We start from the raw sequence: 21,792 nt of genomic DNA, 5'->3' as shown, positions 1-21,792 counted from the left end.
ATATTATCAACAAACCTAATGCATTGTATCTTTTTCACATTTATTATTATTCATTTTGTCTTACTCTTTATTATTTGTATAATGTTCTCAATGTACATATTAAACAGGTCAGGAGAAAGTGACAATCTTATCTTAATACAAATAAGAAACAGAAATTAAATTTTTGTTTGTTATTGGATTTTCTAGAAATCAGATTTCATTGATATGAATATGAATTTTTTTTATACTGTTTTTATTTAATAATGTTTCATCCTTTTTCTATTGTGAATCAAATTCTACTTTTCTCTAAACTCAAATGATGAATATAAACTATTACTATTTTTAGAAATAAAGTCTATTATTGTTATTGTGAATTATACAGAATTTTGCAAGTATATGCTCTTATGAGTAGATTTAAAAGTAATTTAAATATTATTAAATAATTAAGTTTTACAAAAACATTTTAAATGTTAATAAAATAAATAACTTCAAATAATTATAGTTATGTTATTAGTTTTATTATTTATATAACAGTGGATTGGATAGTAGTCCATATGCTAGCAGAAAGACAAGGCAGTCTTGGTCATGTAAGATATGTAATGAAAGACTCCTTACAAGCCATTCCATTATATGGATTTTATTTTTATCAAGTAAGTCATATTAATTATGAAAAATTATACAAACATAATGTTAGAAAACTGAAATTTATACTAATAAACTTAGAACTTCTTTGCATTTAAGAATTGGAATGAACAAATGCAAAAGATATCAGAATGAAAAACCATCTGCTACAACAAATGTCCATTAATATTAATAAAATTCAATGATTAATAAAATAAGTACCATTTATGTAAATCATACATAAATGATACTTAAATGGTATATAAAATTATATATTGGAGAAAATGTATTTCATGCCACTCTAAAACACTTTCTAAACTCCTCAAAAAATAGGTCATTGATCATAGTCCCTGGTTCTATAAACTCAACAAGCAACACACCTTTTTGGTCCCAAAATGCAGTAGCCATAAGCTTCCTGTTGTTGAATGTTTGTTTGAACTTTTTCGGTTTGTTTGGTGAGTTGAGTGCATCCATTGTCATGAATGTTGTTTTGTTTCGGGAGTGACATATTGAATCCAAGTCTCATCTCCAGTTACAATTGATATAAAAAAATTGTTCCTCACCTGTTATTAAAACGTTTAGCCTCATAACAGGTGAGGAACCTCAGTGCTGCTTCCATTCAGCAAGTTTTGTGGTCATCAGACATCTTTGGAAACCATTCAGCGCAAAGATTTTTGTAATGTAGGTGATCTGTTACAATCCTGTAAACAGGTGAACTTGAAACTTCAGGAAATTCCACACACAACTCACTTATGGTAAACCTGTTTATTCACACCATTTGGTCAACTCGTTGAACAATGTCTTCTGTTGCAACAGACTTGCGTCTTTGTCCCCCTTCATCATGAACATTGATTCAACCTTCTTTAAATTTCCTACACCATTCATGCACAACACCATCACTCATAAAGTTTTTACTGTATACCTGGCTCATTCTTCAACAAATTTCTGCAGCACTATTCCTTTCTGCTTGAAGAAACTGGATTACACTACACAATTTGCACTTGGCAGGAGAGTCAATCATAGCAGCTATGTTGACATGTCTGCAAATAAGCTCACAATTGTGTAATGATGTTGGAAGTGGCAGTGGCCATTTCCAACATCATTACACCATTGTGATGGTCTACAAAAATCAATCTACAAACAACATTTACAGCTACAAAAAAGAATACAAAAAGTACATAAAAGATTCTAAATTGGAATCCTGGGGAGAATACTGGCACTAAAGCTAGAAAACACTCTTGCTATGACCACCATGGAAACTACAGGACATACAAATGATCTGCAAACTACCATCAAAGCTATATTTCAAAAATGTGTGTGGAAGACAATGAAAACAAAGATCTCAACATTCATAGTGAAATCAGAGACAAGATAAACATAGATATTAACACCCCTGACACACCCCCTTTCACACATGAAGAAGTTGGCAAACCTGAATAACAGAAAGACCCCCAGGCTCGACAGAATTACCCCAGAGATAATCAAACAAATCTGAAAAATAAACCTGACACTTCTTCACCTCTTCAACACTTGCCTACATTTCAGCATCTTCCCCAGGGAATGGAAGCGCCAAGTTAGTACTTGTTCCTACAGTAAATAAACCTGGAGATTACAGACTGATTTCCCTGTTACTGACACTAGGGAATGTAATGGAAAAACTGCTTACAAACAGACTCTCTTGGCACCTTGAGTTAACCCTTAGCCTGCTGTTTGCCATGCCCCCTTGTTTACGTTTATTTTGTAAAACGGCCAAGGGCAAAATAGGTGAATCAGACAATATTATTTTAAAAATTCACCAAAAATTAAATTATTATTTTATTCATATGAAAAAAATCACATATATTTATCAATATAGTTAGTTTTAAATACCACATTTTTCAATAAAGTTTGTTTGAAAAATTTATGAGAAAAAAAAATAATAGGCCTATAAGATAACTGACATTCAAACTTGAAAATTTGTTACTTTTTGTCAAAATTAACATTGTCTGGTTACTTCATTCTTATTGTCACTGAGCCAGAACAACATAGAATATTGTTCTGTACAATTTGATATAACATTTATGCATGTATGTTTATTCATTGTGAAATTATCGCACATTATATCAAACATTTGTTTGAAATCTAAACTTTATTCTGTTTTCAACTAATATAATGAACTAATATACTGTATTCATTTCATATCAAACAAGATTATATATATTTGTAATAAACATATGATTACCAGTAGCAATAGATGTAACATTTGCTGATATTTTAGATTTAAAAAAAATTAAAAATTAAAAAAATATATAAAATATCAGAACTGAAGGTCATAACTTGAATATTTATAATGCATTAACATATTATAGTTGAATAAACTTATTATAGCAGTAATGAACTTATTATAGTAATATTATTGCATGAATATGCTAAAAATGAAATAAAAAATTATCAGAAAATGAAAAAGTAAGAAAAAAAAACCAATAATTAAAATTTTTAAGTCAACAAAACACCACCTGGACAAAAATATGTGAAACAGACAAAAACAAGACATCAAATGCTGACATCTGTTGTCGATAAATTTTATAAAAATCGATTGTTAACAAGGTAACGATTAATCGGTACCCTGACCTTTTTGCTTAACAATTAGGGTAACGATAGATTGGTACTCCAGGCCGGAAAAGGGTTAAATAACCTACTGAGTGACAATCAGTATGGTTTTAGAAAGCAAAGGTTAACTGTTCATGCTATCACAGTGGCAGTCAACAACATCAAAGGACTACTTGACAGAAATAAATATGTTTTGGGACTTAGGATAGACATCCAGAATGCATTTGACAGTGCATGGTGGCCACTGATTCTTTATAGACTCAAGCAACTACAATACCCCAGAAATGTCTATCTACTGATGAAAGAATACCTTCATAAGAGAACTATTGCCAACAAAACAGGAAATATAATGAATGAGTATAATAGGGGTTGTCCACAGGCTGAACCCTGTGGACCACTTCTATTATGTGTCCTTTTTAATGATTTTTTGATTCAGATATTTAGGCAGGACAAAATCATTGCATATGCAGATGATACATTTGTGCTGTTGATGGGTAACACTAGAGAAGAACTCAAACGGAAAGGAAAGCAGGATATGTCAAAAATAAGCGAATGGGGAGGGAAAAACAAGCTGATCTTCAATTCAGGAAAAACGACAGGAATTGTCTAGAACAAGCCAGGCACTCAAAACTTATACAAGAGAGTACTGACAATTTAGATGGGGTCAGAAAGTATAAAAATATAGAAAAACATTAAATATTTAGGTATTACACTTGACTTTGGATCACACATATTGAGAACATTTGTAAAAACACAGGATTAATCTTTCAATCTTCCTTTAAGGTTGCTAAAAGCAACTGGGGGCATGACTCTTATGCTATGGACTCAATTTGTAACATGATATTTATTCCAATAATTACCGACACCAGCCCAGTTTGGGAAGAAACCACTCACAAAATACATAATAAAAATAAACTACTACCAGCCCAAAGGAAAGCACTACTAATTCTCACCAAAGCTTACAGAATGACTCCTACTAACAGCCTTCAGAAATGCTAGAAAAGCCCCCCCATGGATCTCAAAAATCAAATACTACACATTAAAATGGAAACTGAAACATGATAACAACATTACCATTGGGGATGAGAGACTTAAAAAAGATCAACACACTAAAATCCGTTTTTATATCCCAGTATGAACAGCTTTAGATTAAAACTAACATTTTTGATGAAAAACTTGGTCTTCATCAAGTTATTGACCAGTATAAAATTTGAAACTGGAATTCGAACAATGTGTTTAAAATTATTTTAAATTCCAAATTATTTAAAAATTGGAAACTAATTTTTGCCATATATGCTACTGAAGTGATAAAAATATTGTTACATCCCCACAAATAAATAATATAATGTATTTGCTGGTATAGAAATGTTAGCAATGCGCTAGTGTTGTTCATGTTTTTTTTTTCATAGCACCACCTTCATGCATACAAACAAGTTAAAGCAACAGATGTTGCATGCATTACTATCTTTGATTTTGTCTCCCTATACCCCTCGAAAATACAACCATGCTTCTGTGCACTTAGGGATCTGTTACTAAGCCATGAAGGGGCAGGTATGCATCGTAAACATGTATTAGAGCTAACACACCTCTTATGCTATACCTCATTCTTCCGCTTCAACAACTCTACGTACTTACAAAAACAGGGCGTACCTATGGGCAGCCCCATCTCAGGGCACTTATGTGAATTGGTTGTACGACAATTAGAGCAAAAGGTAATACCTCTATTCCTACCTAACATCCTAGTTTATAAAAGGTATGTAGATGACATCTGCATTCTTTGGAAGACTGAGCCCAACATAAATGATTTCATGGATTACATGAACAACAACCCGTATGGCCTTACTGTCAAACTGGAGCAGAAGATAGAGTGCAAACCAGCATATATTATAAACCTTGCTACATACCAATATTTATTCCGTTGAACTCTGCGGACCCTTTTTCTTACAAGATCTCTGCATTCTGTGCGCTAACTAGAAGGGCATATACACACCACATTAGATGAAAGGATACTGTGGCTGAACTAAGGCACATTGAAAACATAGCAGTAAAGCACAGGTATGGTTGAACATGATACATAATTAACATAATAGTGGTGCAATACAACCAACATCTAAGTTCCATTTATAAAGAAATTGCTATCCATAAAGACACAAAGATCACATATAAGAGATCTAACACAGTATATGGGCTGTTGCGCAATGACAAAGACAGGACAGATGAAAGTCAAGCACTGGGTGTCTATATGGTTCCTCTCAGAGACCACAGATTCCAGCGAGATCTAGTATACATCAGATCCACAAAGCGCTCACTAAGCAAAAGAATACAGGAACACTGGTATGATATCACCAACCAAAGGCATATTACTGTCCTAGCTGCCTATGCCACAGACCCTGAAATACAAGATGACCTCCATAGGTCCAAATTGGTAAAAATGTCAGATCAGGTTCAATACCTTTGCAACCTGGAAGTGTTGGAAATATACAAAGTCTGGCCTGGCCAGGAACTGTATTAATGCAAAAGATGCCGCTGTGGCTAAACGCCATTATTGTACTGTATAGTTATATTTTATATTATATTAGAATATATATTTTCCTTCCTTCTTCCTAGTACTATTATCTTCCCTTCCTGGTATTTTCGCCTGACCGGTGCTTAACGGCGCAACAGCAGGTGGTCTCTTGTGGACAATGGGACGGTATGCGGCCCTCAGGGCAGAACGGGGACGGAGTGGTCATTCTTTGGCAAAGACTCGAGAAGGAAAGACGTGCCAGAGGTAGCTCTCCACCACGTTTTTGGGACCACGTGGAGATGACAAAGAAGTACCAGGGAGCGTAGAAAAATTCGGATCGAAAGAAGAGAAGTTCAAGAGTATTTTTGTCCCCGTCTGTCAAGGAATTTACGTTTTAGTGACAAAGTTACATCGTTCGTGATTAAGAAGAGATTCACCAACCATTGTATATAACGCACCATGATAACGCCGTAAAATTTGGGTACCCTTTTCTCTTTCAGTCTATCCTTTACTTTATTCGTCCTCATTTTCCCATTATCCTAATTTAGTTATAATCAGTTATAAGTTTAGTTATAAGGTGTATATATATATATATATATTTACTTGTCAGGGAGAGATATTTTTTGTATTGCTGGCATCCTACAAGTTCCTGTATCTTATCACACAAATTAAAGATTCTGTTTTTGAAAATCCCAGTTTCTTTGTACTCGGTATTCGCATAACTCACACCGCCAATATTTTGTATGCATGGAAGTGGTGCTATGAAAAAAAACATGAACAACACTAGCGCATTGCTAACATTTCTACACCAGCAAATACATCGTATTATTTATTTGTGGTAATGTAACAATATTTTTATCACTTCAGTAGCATGTACGGCAAAAATTAGTTTCTAATTTTTAAATAATTTGGAATTTAAAATAATTTTAAACACGTTGTTCAAATTCCAGTTTCAAATTTTATTACCCGATTACTGGTCAATAACTTGATGAAGACCAAGTTTTTCGTCCAAAATGTTAGTTTTTATCTAAAGCTGTTCATACTGGGATATAAAAAAGGTTTTTAGTGTGTTGATTTATCCTTCCCAGGGATTGAGCAAGAAGTTGTTTTGACTTAAAAAAGATGATTTCGAATGGAAGATCCCTTACACACTTATCCAGAACCTAAGTAAAAGAAAATATTTTTACTCTGAATCATTGACAATCACATAGATGTATACACACTACATCTAAAATTGACAATAACATTGATGCAAGTTATGTAATATATCATAAATATATGGAAATTGAGAGTAAACTTCTCAAATTGACAATACATGCAGTGTTACACAAGCAGAACTGCTAGCAATTGCCACTGCAGTGGAAGACTATTGCTAAATATCCACATCATAACATTAACATCTATTCTGACAGCCAAACAGCTATTTACATAATTCAAAATACTGATACTCACCTGATTACAAATAATGTTAATACTATGCTACAAAATTCAAATAGTGCCTTCTCCGTTAATTGGCTGAGAGGACACCAGGGAAATATTGGCAATGAAAGAGCCAACAAATATACAGAAAATTACCATCTGTGACAGGATTCAATGATATAAAAAACTATATTTTAAAAGAATGGCAAATGTTTTGGGACAACTTCCATAATGAAATAACTTACTCATACTTTCCAGACATTAAAAGTATCTACAAGATAAATTAGCTTGAAATCGATCACAATACAACCCAGTTTATGACGAACCATGGCTGCTTTCAAAGCTACTTACACAGGTTCAAAATTATTGATTGTGATAAGTGCTCTATTTGCGACATAACTGATGGAAGCCACCCTGTTCAACTGCCCTATAGTCAAAAAAGAAAGAAAGGACTTACAGTAAATTTTAGGCTACAAACTTATAAATGGGCCATAAAAGTCTTCTCCTGCAAAACACAGAAATCTACAGGTCCTTCAAGACTCTTATAGATTTATATTTCAAACTGACTGTAGTACTGAACATTGTCGGTTTTCTGGGAAGCTATCCAACCTTTTATTGTGTTAAGTCCCATGTGTTGTGACTAGTGACAGAGTCCACTCTCACCCATACTATTCATTTACTGTTATGCACATTTAATATCTCCTTTGTACAATGATGACTGTATGTAGTTTGCCACCCAGTTGTGCTAAGCAGTATTGTGTATGTACTGGTATATGTCACTTGTACCTGATTAATAAAAAAAAAAAAGTGGAGGGGATGTGCAATCACCCTCCTTGCATACCCACCTCCTTTCACTCAATTGGCTGTTTACTTGCATGATTGGAGGTTGAAACAAAAACCTCTTACATATTAAATACAGTGGTGCCTCATATAACGTATTTAATCCGTTTCAGGTGCATGTCCATTAAGTGAAAACTCCATTATACAAAACGCATTTTCCCATAGAAATACATGTTAAAACATCTGATTTGTTCTGCAGCATAAAATAATCGTACTGTACCATAAAAAAAATGAAAATGGAGCAGTCACCAATTATGCTGGGTAGTCAGATGTTGTGAGGAGGAGGTGAAGAAACACTTTTTTCACACATTCATACAGGCACACACTTTTTACACATTGCAGTGGGTTTTTTTTATTGTTTTTTAATTGGAGTCAGATTCAGGAGAGGCTACCGGGGCTTGCAGGGTCAACTCCTCTTGTTCCATCCTTTGTTTTTTGGCAGCTGGCTTCTTGAAAAATGTGTCCAAGGTGGTCTGTTTCTCTCTCTTCTTCAACACCTGTTTTCCAAAATACCTACATCAAGAAGCTTTTCTGGGAAGCCAAGATGTTTTAGATGTTTTCTGGGAAAACATCTAAAAATAGTAGATTGTCAATGGCAACGGCAGAGGAGTGGAAAAATCATTTGCATTTGATCGCAGAAAGTCCGTTGATTGTCTCACGTAACAGCCAAACAGAAAGTCTGTTGTTCGCAGCGTACGTTATACGAGGCACCACTATACTTTATAAATTTTAAATTTAATATCAGTTTGCAAATTTGAAATATTTAAATTATTAAATTACTTACATTTAAAGTTAGTTTTATATTTCAGCATGGATGCATTTTTGTAAAGAGAGGAAAATTTGATGGATCTAAAATGAATTCTGCTTTGAGTTATTTACGAGATGATAAGATACCTGTAAGTTGTAATGATTTTCATATAAACAATTACGTATATATTATTTTCAATATAATAATATTTAAAAAGAAAATGAAGAATCAAGAAACAAAATTGTTTGCTTGTGAATGTCAAAAGTTATTCCAAAATGTGTTGGCCTCATTTTAGATTGTACTCAACTTAAGTCAAAAATAAAACAACAAAATAGAATATTTGGAGAATAGAACATTTATAAAAGTACCAAATAGAATCTTTTTAAAAATATATACTGTATTTAGCTGAATTTTGAATACAAGAATTTTAAAATATTATATTTACTCAAATGTATAATGTACTTTTTAGATTTTAGTACTTCTGAAAATAGTGTGTCTTAGATTTGTTGTAATACATCATAATTTGTGACCTCTAGTGCCATGTTTCTGCCACTAATTCCTGCATCATTTTAATGATTTTATTACATCAATATTTGTGACATTAAATATTTAAGAGGTTAACATAACGGAATCTTGTTAGCCCATTAAAGTAACATTATAAGTACAATTAACTTTGCATAAGTCGTCACCCAGATAACTTGACACCGTTGGTTAAGTAGTCAGTTTTCTGTGGTCACAACCGACTTACATACGCATTAATGTTAAAAAACTCTGGTTTACTTGACACTGTTCAACTTGTCACTACTGGATAAGTTGACATACTTTTGCTGTCCCACACTCTGATAAGTTGTCACCCCCTCTTGAAAAAATGAATTCACTCCGCATGTGTGGTGCAAACTCATTTTATTTAAGGAGGGGGAGTCAATTTATTTATTAATATATAATTAATATATATATATATACATATTAATAAAAATGCCTTAACATTTTATGTATTTTTATGTATAAAATAATAACAGATAAACAAAAAGAAAATATATAATCTACATCAACGTCACACCAGAATCCAATTTTGCATTTTCTCATGCTAGAGGCATTAAGAATCCTTAGACGTTACTTGCCAAAAATTGACAATTGCGAAGATGATGTTTTCAAGGCGTTCATGATCATTGATAAAGAAAGTTGTTGTTTGTTTTGAGCACTTAACATGCTCAAAACAAACAACACTAAACAAATTTTTCAGTTTTTCATCTTTCTAATGCACTACTGTATTTTCCTAATTGTAGTTTTGTGGTTTTTTTTCCAACTTTGTTTTAGTCATCACATTGGATAACTCGACACATTTCCACTTCTCCTTGGGGTGTTGACTTATGCGGACTCGACTGTATTTGGATGAAAATCCCAGAAAAACTTGTGTAGCACTCTTTCAAGAAATATTTCATTTCCAATGCTTTAAATGAAACTAGGGATGATTCCATATGAGAAGATGTAAACATCAAATTCAGTGTTCACACACAGGCGCTTAACATGGAAAGTGAAGAGTTTTTGACTTTGATATCATGGAAGACAGTGATTTGAACTCACTTTGCTGTACAATAAATATTGAACAAATTTATGTCAATGGAATCAGTTATGTTGAAATAAATTTGTCTAAAATTGTCTTATTAAAAAAAAAAAAAGAAATTTATGGATGAGCATGTATAAATTAATATGTACTGTATGTACTGTACCTTATATTTGAGTGAACATAATAAAATAAAATTTAAAACATTTGTGAATAAACTAAGAAAACAGGTACTGAATAATGTAATAGTGATGATGATAACATGGATGTGATAAAAACAGCAGATAAATAAATAAATAATAATAATAATAATTGAAGGTAAATAACATAGAGAATTGTTTTCTTTTATATACCTTTAACTTTTTATGTATTAGCACCAAACAATATATAATTATTATTTAACTGTTAGTTTTGTCACTCGTGTGTTGTTGTTATTATGGTTACTACATCTTTATAATTTACTGTTCATAAATGTCCATGTTTTTCTGTGTAAAATGTCTTCATAAATGTCCATCTATAAATGTCCAACTTTTTCCCATTCAGTTAAATGGTTATATATTTTTTAAAAATATTCTATTTACTGATTTTTAAAAATGTCCTACTATGTAAATATTTTTTGTTGTTTTGTAGTTAATTTACACTGAGGATGATCTAAAGTGAGATCAGAAACAATTTGAAATAAATAATATTTGAGATTCATATGCAATCAGTTTTAGTTTTCATTCTTTGCTACGATACCAAATAAATACTTTAAATATTGGGTTTTATAAAAATTTAATTAGTGAAATCTTTAATTAATTTTGATTTTCTGAATATAATTTTAAATTTTTTTTCCAAACAATTTAAAAATTTTTTAATATTTTAAAACATAACAATAATTTTAAGTATCTTAGTAATTATTTTTTACTTTTTAATTTATTGATTTAATGTAAACAATAATAAAGAAAATTATGTTTTTGTTATGTATTTATGATAGATAAATAATTATTTTTTTTAATAAGATAAGTAAGAAATAATATGACAAAATTGTAAATGTAGTTTTCATTATTGACTTTCTGTAACATTCTTTAAAACATGAATTTTGAGATAATTTTTTTATTTCTCCCATTTAGTAACATCAATTTAACAATTCAACAATTTTATTATTGTTTTATTTCTTTTACTTATTTTTTTCCCTGAGAAAAATTGCATATTTAACTCAGGTCATAAAGCCTGTATGAACTGATATGAAAAAATTAGTTTCATTCTAATTTAATTTTTAATCATTTTTGAATTAACTTCATATAATTGCTATTCTTTAAATTTATTTATTTATGGAATCTTGCTGTTGATTATTATTGAAATTAATGATTAAAAAAATATATATATATATAAATATATTTAGAAATTATTAGACTCAGATTAGGTTAATTCTAAATATTTAATCATTTTGATTTTCTAAATTATTTTGATGCAAAAGAATTAGAGTTTTTATTTCAAATAATTTTGGGAAAAAATAGCTATAAAACCTCACATACAAATTATTATAAATAAATCTTACAGAATAATTTAGTTGTTAAAAGTTGAGATTGAATTCATTATTTTTGTCAAAATAATTCATATGGAATAAACTGTCATATTTTACTATAAAATATATCAATGTTAAATATTTTACTGGAATATGAAATTTATTAGCAAGGAATATTGAATTCCATGTGGCTAGTCTTTGAATGAGATTTAGATTATAGCATTTTTATCAGAAACATTTACTGCACTTATGATTCACAACTATGCCAATTATACATAACTGACTGACTTCGATGAAAATATAGATTTCATGAGTGGGAAAAAATGCTTTAATGAGTTGCAACAGAAAATTCCAAGAAATTTTTATTTTTTTAAAAGATTATTTAAATTTATGAGTAAATTATTTATAATTTATTCATAAATTATAAATAGTTTATAAATATTATAATTATATTTAAAAAGAGAACCTTGTGTTTACAATCATTTCAATTTGTCCTACAAAAAGTTTAAAACGTATTCTGGTTTGAAGATAGTTGAAGTGTAGCTTACTATTTTCAATTATAGTTTTTGTGAAATAAAAAGTACAATATTTGAAATAATTATTTTTTTTAAAGAATAAAAAATGATATATCTAATTTTGTTATACTTTTATTTTTCAAGTCATTATGTAATTCAGAAAATTATTTGGAAAAAAGAGTACTGAACAGCTCTAGTCTCTCCTACATTATAAATAGCTGGAGATTAATGCACAAACATTGTGAGTAGTTCATTCAAACTTGATTATGACACACAAATGCCTTGTGAATTTAAATTATGTTTAAATTTATAAGGTATAAGTCAAAAGCTCAATTGTTAGAAAAGGTTTATATATGATTCTTGATTTCTTGATTTCAATATAAAAATCTAATATGATTTTGGAATTTTTACAATTAATCTAATCTGAGCTTTTTATTATCAAAAATTATTTCAGGAATCAAATCAGACCTTGAACAAAAACTTAATAATTGTGAGAAAGTGAAAATTTGATTATTAGTGTATCACTATGAAAGTAATAGGATTATTCATTCCATATGTCGTGTTGAAGGAATCCATGTAAATAAATTTTATAATTAGACTTTATTCAAATATGTATTGTTTTTTAATAGTTAATTTGTTTTTTGAAGTATTGGATTGATGAATAAGTTTGTGTTGTATCTCTTTCTCTCTTCTGTTTTTTTTTTTTTTTTTTTTTTTTTACCATGTTCTTGTTACACATATGTGTTGGATTTATCAAATTTCTTCTAGTTATTTCTTATAGGTCACAAAGAATGGAGTGTCAAGTTGAGAAGAAAGAACCTATAGAACCTAAAAACCACTTCTCACCACCTGTGACAATGCAAGACAAGGAAGGTTGTAAGGATGGCATTATTGTCAAAGCAAAGAGGCACAGATGGCAAAAAAATTGATTTTTGTTGGCATCAGTGAGATTATATGATATTCATACTCCCAGCTTACCTTCCAGCTTAAGTATATACTTGCAGATGCCAAATTATTGTTGCCCAGTTACATTTTATATCAGTGGATAATTTTCTTATTTAGTGGGGATTCTCTGGGAATACTGTGTTCAGATTGTTTTAATCAAAGTTTGAGAAGCAACTGCTATAAATGCTGTCATTGAGGTAAAAAGTTCTCTCTCTGAAACAGGAAACCACTTTCAGGCTCTGTTGTTCCTTGAACACAGTACAAATGTTTTTGGCAGCATCAGTGTTGGAAATACCTTTGTTGAACTCATACAGAAGCAGGTGTTGGAAGTGTTTTTTCTCAACTTGGCACTTCATTCTTTGTGACCTGTAAAAGACAAATCAGTAATTTAATGAATCCAATAACAACACATATGTATAACAGGAACATAATACTATGAAACGATATAGTGATGCATCAACACTGGCAATTCTTCTAAGAGAAAAATGGAGAATTGACATGGCATAAACTTATGTATCAACCCAATAGTTTATTATAGTATTTTACTTTATAAATTTATTAGTAAAAATAATAAATATATTTTTACTAATAAATTTAATTTATTTGAATAAATACCTCATATAAAAATAAAATTATAATAATATCTAGATAGCATCCAATACATTTTTTTCTTATGTTAATTTTTTGTTTATCTGTATATATTCTATAAATTTTATATTGTAGAATTATACTCAATGGTGTGTTATGATCTCGGGGACTTAAAAAAATAAACTTTGGGGCCTATTTCATTACACATTTTGTATTTTAAAAAAAATTAAGTCTTAGAAGGTCAAAAAACACCATTCTTTGACTTTGATGCAGGGGCTATAATGTGTGCAGTGCATTACTAGGTAGAATTATTAGGTAGCATAATGTAGAAGCTTCAGATCAATTTTAATGTATTTGAGGGTTCCCTCAGAATTGGGGGTCCCTAGACAAACATCTTTTTTGCTTATGGTATAACTTGCCATTGATTATACTCTATATTAATCCTTTATATTGAATATGAGTTTTATGCCATAAAAATAACATAACATTAATTGCTGGTATTTTAATTTTAATATTTAATAGTCTTAAAAAGCAGCATAAAAGTGAATAAAAATAATTAATTACATAAATATTTATAGTCTTGGTTAGTTATATTTCCTGAAGGGACTCGTTTCAATCCTGCATCTGTGGAAATTCTTAATAAAAGCAGACAATTTGCAGAGGAACAAGGTAAACTAAAATTAAGAATACATTTAAAAAAAATTAATTTAACTTTCCTGTTTAAAAAAATACTTATTATTTCCTAGGTCTATGTCCATATTCTCATTTATTAACTCCTAGAATACGTGGCTTGCAGATGGCATTAGATGGTCTACGAAGTAATTTGGATGCAATTTATGATGTAACTGTGGTATATTCCAACACTTTCAATAAAGGATTTCGTGTTAAGGCCCCTTCCATGTTTGGTAAAGATTAATTTTTATATCATATTTTAAATATGAATTGTATTTATTATCTGAAATGAAAGCAGAAAATTATTTTTTTTACTCTTTCTGCTCTGTATGCCCTCCTAGTCTGCACAGGACAGAAAGAGTATAAAAAATTTTCAATGTTAACTCAGGATATTATTTCTTCGTAAAATGAAGTTTAGACTATTTACAAAAAATTTTTACATTTCTTGAGTCTTTCTTTTAATCCTTTTCACTACTCCAGAAGTAACAGTTATTATGGTTATTTTGAAGAAAAACTTCTTTTACAAAGGTAAAAATAGGTAAACAATTCACAAAGTTAAAATCGATCCAGTGTCAGCCTTTTATTAGAGGTTCTGACACTTTACAATTAAAAACACAAAGAATTCTTCTCACCATATTCTCCTTTTCCAATTTATAACTGCTTCAAGCCCTCTGGTGGTAGATAAGAGTTTTTCACATCATTTGCATATGGTACAATTTTCAATGTTAACTCAGGATATTATTTCTTCGTAAAATGAAGTTTAGACTATTTACAAAAAATTTTTACATTTCTTGAGTCTTTCTTTTAATCCTTTTCACTACTCCAGAAGTAACAGTTATTATGGTTATTTTGAAGAAAAACTTCTTTTACAAAGGTAAAAATAGGTAGACAATTCACAAAGTTAAAATATTATGCAAATATGCCATATGCCATATATTATGCCATATAATATATAATATTATATGACATAATATTATGCCATATGCAAATGATGTGAAAAACTCATATCTACCCCCAGAGGGCTTGAAGCAGTTATAAATTGGAAAAGGAGAATATGGTGAGAAGAATTCTTTGTGTTTTTAATTGTAAAGTGTCAGAACCTCTAATAAAAGGCTGACACTGGATCGATTTTAACTTTGTGAATTGTTTACCTATTTTTACCTTTGTAAAAGAAGTTTTTCTTCAAAATAACCATAATAACTGTTACTTCTGGAGTAGTGAAAAGGATTAAAAGAAAGACTCAAGAAATGTAAAAATTTTTTGTAAATAGTCTAAACTTCATTTTACAGAGTATAAAAAAAATAATATCCATCATGGGTTTGGCCAAGTCCACAATAGGATGGCAGGTAGTAAGGGACAGGGCTTGACATATCTGGGAAAGACCACCCCCAAAGTTTCTGGAGCTTTTCAACTGTTTATATTTAACCCTAGGTCTCTCCAGAGCTGACATTTAAAACACTTCAGTCATCTGGCTAGTGAAGCAGAAAATGATTAGATTGTATATTATATATTTTGATCAGTAATCAGTTTAGATTGAAATTTAAAAATATTTTAATTCTATATTTTGATAGAAATGGTAGCTTATTTGAATTTAAAGACATTGTTTTGACTTAAAGACTGTTTTTTTTATCTAACTATTGTATTTAGGCCCACTTCATTCTGGGATACTTTATTTAAAGTACAAATGCATTTCAGGCACAGATTTTATTTGATTCTCACTCCTCTTCACTGTACAGTTAAAAGCTATAAAGTACCATATGTACACATTTAAAACTTATTTTAACATTATTTACACATGTGTATGTGTATATATATTGCTATGATAATTTTCATGCCAAATACTGTATAAACATTGCAAAAAGTTCATCGAGTTCAGTGTTATATCCACATTTGTTTGTCACAAGTACTTTCAACGAACCTTACTGTCGTTGTCATTAGGCGAGTGCATAAATTTGCCGAAAAAAACTTTAAATGGAACTAATCTGGTGTAGAATAGAACAGATAAAGCTTTGCCAAAGCGTTAAGAATGCAAAAACAAGAATTCAAAACGTTCGAAAGCCAGATGCAGAGCCAGATGCTCGATTGGCTTTCGAATGTTTTGAATTCTTGTTTTTGCATTCTTAACAGCTTTGGCAAAGCTTTATCTGTTCTATTCTACACCAGATTAGTTCCATTTAAAGTTTTTTTGGCAAATTTATGCACTCTCCTGATGACGTCGACAGTAAGGTTCGTTGAAAGTACTTGCGACAAACAAATGTGGATATAATGCTGAACTCGGTGAACTTTTTGCAACGTTTATATATATATCCTAAAACTTGCAAAGTGACTTTATCATTTATTCCCTGACAATACAATACAAATATGGATCTGTTATTTTGCTGTTTTAATTTTTTTTATATACCATGGACCTATACAATACAATACAATATAATAGTTTAAAAACTACAATTATATTAAATCTAAAAAATAAAAAATGATATTGAACAGTACTAGTAAATCAAAGTACTATTTAAGTTACATAAAATAGTTTCAAACATTTTGAATTGCTACAGACTAAATATTTTCAGAATCAGTAGAATTGCTGTGGTAAATAGTGTAATTCATTCAAAGATATGGTAAGTCATGCTTGTCTGTATACAGGATGGGGCAGAGAAACAAGAGATTACAAAAACTCAATAACTCAGTGAAATGATGTATTTAAGAAATTACAAATGTATCAGCTTAAATGTTATAAAGAAGCATTTTATTTTTTGAAAATGACATCTTTAAGATGACCTCCATCTCTGAGCAGATAATCCTTTATTTTTGAACACATATCAACTATTACAGACTGCAACAATCCAGAAAGGCAATATTGCTCACCACATACAGTTTGGTGTCTTGGCAGTGTGCAAAGTCTTCTGACGTAGTTCATGGGTATTTTCTGGAGACCAGGTTAGTCAAACCTTGAATTTCAAACCTAACATGTTCCTAAAAGTTGTTCGAAAATGATTTGTTCTCAAACTGAAACAAATTCTCTCATAAGAAACAATTATAATATTGATTAATCTATTCCTGACCCTCAAAACAGTTTTTTTTTTTTAAGCCATTTTAGCTGTATTTCTTGCATAAAAATGCTTAAATGTAATAATATCTAAATCTATATCCATTATATATATTAATTAATTTTAATTTAAATCAAAGCATTTGAAACATAATATTTCAGAAAGAGTGTGGATAAAGTAATTGTCTGTCTTGATTGATTTGGTTATATTTCATTTTATCCAGGCAGAATCAAGTTTCTATAGCACTTTTTTGTAAAGGGATGGTTGCAATTGGTGGTGATGGAACATTTTGTTTTATATATATAAAGTAAAAGTAGATAGATGCACTTTGAAATGACACACCTCCTATATTACATAGTTTGTTTTATGTTAAGAACAAAATACAATTTTAAATTTTGTTTAATGGAAGTAAAGTTTAAATCAGTCCTGGTTTAAATTAATTCCTGACACAATTACATCCATTGCCAAAAGTGTGAACAATTCTTATATGAATCACACTTTTTTATAGTTGGAAGACAATGTAATACTATGAGATACAATGTTGAAATTACAACAGCTGATCACTGTGTGTGTCAAAAATGACTAACAAGACATTTTGTAGAAAAATGTTTTGCATGATCAGTGTATGTATGCACACCATTGAACAAAGTGAATTTGCTTGACATTACAATGTTTTGACTTACTCAACACACTGTTTTAATTTTAGAAAAATATTTTGTATAAAAACATTTTTGCAGCATCAAAATGTGTTCAGCCTATATAATTCATATAGTTGTATATATAGTTTATGTGAAGTTTAAATATTCAATATAAAAATTGTGAATAAAAGATAGCTACTCTAAAATTAGAGGTGGAGTTGATTTATATTGTTCTTATTTTTAGGCAATATTTTTGTATGTTATATCTGTTATTGTAAATATTTTTATTTTTACATTTCATCCTATATTGTTTTATTGTATCATGTGGTTAATTGATATCAAAGGGTGGAAATCAAATGGAAACTGTCGCTGGACATTTCCATTTGTGTGTATAATAAATAAATTTATAATTAATATATTAGCAGACTATTATTTAACTAGTTTATGGAAAAGCTAATTCTTATGTATTATTTTGCAGAAATGGTAACTGGCTCATGCAAGCAACTTCACATTCATGTAAACAGAATTGATATTTCTGTGGTGCCTAAGACAAGTGAAGATTTGAAAAATTGGTTATTTACAGTGTATCATGAAAAGGATAAGTAAGTATAAATTGTTTATTATAATATAAACCCTAATATCTGTCTACAAATACAGTCAAATATGATTAATTCAAATTATTGGAAAAATCAAACCCACTTTTATTCAACCTTGAAATTTTAAGTATAAATTTGGCTAATTTGAAGCTGGAATATTTTTAAAAAGATTTGATGAAAGGAGTTAGCATGGCATAGTGTTAATAGAAAGGTGCATTTTAGAGAATTCCATATGCAGATAAACATTATCTTATTGGAAATGGCTATTTAGATCCTTGTCAAGAAAGACAACACATGAAAGTGCAGGATTTGCTGAATGTGCTGCTGTGTTATTAATGTCCCTCACACATCACATTTACTAGAAATGACCAACTATGATATGAAATGGTTCTCCAGACCAGCATGCCAGCAATGGGAGCAATGTGCCACTCAACAGTAAAGGTGGGATTGAATATTTCACCAATAGTCATCCATTCCCAAATAGCATTGAGATTTGTCACTAAATACCAACTGCCAGTCCATAACAATGCATGCTTCAGCACCACTGTCAATGAAACTGAGAATATTGGGGTGCTAGTTGGTAGGACTTGTAGCATTTGCTGTGCATGCAGGTTTTGACTCTGCTTAGTCATCTGTTTCTGGATGGTAACCAGAGATGTCATTGCAGCTGTTTGTGTTTGTCTTGTGATCAGACAGTTATGTTCTGGTAGTCTGTCTAAGACATTCAGGGTCTTCCTGCTGCATGTATGTGTTCTCATGCATCCACTGCTCCCAACACACCTCACAGTTGGTCAGAATGGTTCAGATGGAGGACAGTTTGGTAAAATAACCATCCTGTTTCCTTTAGCCTGATGATGTGGCCTTTCTCAAGCTCTGTCAGCTGTGCATAATGTCTTTGAGTGCAGTATATAGGCATGCTTTGCATTGGAAGCATTCTAAACAGCTAGTACACAGAAAATTCTGAATACAATGAGCCCCTGATAGCTTTTTATAAGATACTGATTTTAAGGCATTCTGGTAACATTACATGGTATGTAGCTATGCACATGGTGTGATTGACTACAGCTGTATATTAGTAAAAGAAAACACCAAAACAGCAAGAGTAGATTAAATGTCAAACATTTTTGATCACTTAGATCATTATCAGAACAACAAAAAGAATAATTTGAAATGTATGCCTAGTGTTGTAGTGATTAAATAGTTTTTTCTGAGTACATAACTTTTATTTTCAATGATTGTATTTTAAATTATTAATCATCTCTTCTAATTAAGTTGTAAGTTTTGTTTGTTATTGTTTAAATTTATATATTTAAATCATTTATTGTTTGAAATTCTTTTAAATAATAATCCTCTTCTGTAGGCTGCCAGGTTAATTAAAGAGGAATATGCTTTTAAAAACAATTTTTCTCTTATTTTTAATTATAAAATTTCAACATTGCCATGTTTATTTATTTCTCACTATCAAATGCAATACAGAAAATTGCTAAAGCAAAACTAAAAATGTTGCATACCCCACTTCCATATATTTTGCATTTCCAAAGTTACCATTGAAAACATACTTAACCAGTATAGAGTTTAAAAAACATTATCTCAGATATTTCTTTTTTCCCTATTTCTTTTATTTTATTTCTGTTAGTAATTCATTGTAGATGAATTATAACATAAATGAAAAGGATTACTTGAGACAAGAACTGCCTAAACTGCATTAGTGATCAAAAATATCAATAAAAATAATTCTACCCATTCGATAAAAGATGAGCTTTTCTAGTTAGTAAAGACCTGATGGATTGTAATTGTCAAGTCATCAAATAGGTTGCTGAAATTTTGTTTTATTCATTTAATTACAGTTTAAAAACATGCAAAAATTTATTTTATCACCATCTAACTCAAAAATTCTTAATAATTTAAATTATTATTAAATAAATATTAGTTTAATTAATTTAAATTGGATTTTTACACTGTACAGTTTTAAAAAATAAAGAAATAAAATAGTGGACTTTAATTTTGCTTTCTTTAGCAAAATGGCAGGAAGTAATGCCATTATGCCAAAATGAAATGAAACATTACCTGATCAAGCTAGAGTTATTGTTTTAAATATATATAATTATTTTAACAGTCAAAATTCACTTTACAGCAATGAAAAGAGAAAAAGTTTATAGTGTACTAGCATTATACTTATTTAGTCACATGTCATTAATTGTCAACAAGACTGACTAATTGATAATCAAAAATGACTTTAAAAACTTTGTCTTTTGTTGGACAGATTATAACTACGGTATTTGGCCAATGTGGTTCTGGACAGGGTGATTGCCCTACAGTACGGTATGCCCGGTCATTAATGCCATCATTATTGATTTTGCAAAGAAAGTTCCTCAGACTCTAAAATATCGAATGACACAAATTTGAAAGTTGATCACTCAGCTCTTATTTACTCTACAGAAAGATACTAAAAAAATCCAACAATAAAAATTGTGTAACCTTCTCAGCTGTTATGAGTTTTTATTTTTAAAAAAAATTTTATATTATTAAGCAAAATAAATAAATTTTATGAGATTTTTGTTATAAAAAACTTTTTCTATTTTTAATTACTATAAAATGGCAAAAACCTTAATTTTGAGGGTAGGGATAAGTTTTATTTTAAAAAAAGTATAAATATTAATAATGAGTAAAATCATCATTAAGTCTGATCCTACTGGAGATACACACAATCCCTTTTATCTCCCCGCCCCCTCAACCTTTAACCACTAAAATTTAATAGCATCAATGCACTTCATGTACAATCACCATGCCAAATTTTGTTACTTAATCTTTACGCTATCCTGAGATATATTAAGTGAAATAGATGTCAATACCACACACACATACATATCCATGGAATTTTTTTGACTGTTTTGGATTCAGGAGGTCTCAAAATCTGGAGATTGCAAAAACTCTGAGGGTCAAATTTGACATGATTTTCAATACTTTTTCTTGTTATGTATACATAACAGCCAGAAAAATAAAACTTGTACTTTGAAAATC

At 30.1% G+C, this 21,792-nt stretch overlaps 1 protein-coding gene across 1 annotated transcript in view; it reads left to right on the top strand.

Annotated features, from left to right (window-relative positions):
* LOC136984185 (1-acyl-sn-glycerol-3-phosphate acyltransferase epsilon-like) overlaps window positions 1–21,792 on the top strand; it is a 62,761-nt gene that overhangs the window by 29,361 nt on the left and 11,608 nt on the right. Inside the window, exons 4-8 of the mRNA XM_067281117.1 lie at window positions 514–629; window positions 8,764–8,850; window positions 14,400–14,490; window positions 14,568–14,726; window positions 18,654–18,777. Of these exons, the coding sequence (XP_067137218.1) occupies window positions 514–629; window positions 8,764–8,850; window positions 14,400–14,490; window positions 14,568–14,726; window positions 18,654–18,777 (577 nt within the window). The remainder of the gene's footprint in view (window positions 1–513; window positions 630–8,763; window positions 8,851–14,399; window positions 14,491–14,567; window positions 14,727–18,653; window positions 18,778–21,792) is intronic.

The sequence above is a fragment of the Centruroides vittatus genome, unplaced genomic scaffold (assembly GCF_030686945.1).
Source record: "Centruroides vittatus isolate TY-2023 unplaced genomic scaffold, ASM3068694v2 contig_905, whole genome shotgun sequence".
NCBI classification, from domain to species: Eukaryota; Metazoa; Arthropoda; class Arachnida; order Scorpiones; family Buthidae; genus Centruroides; species Centruroides vittatus.
This window is presented reverse-complemented; position numbering and strand designations above follow the sequence as displayed.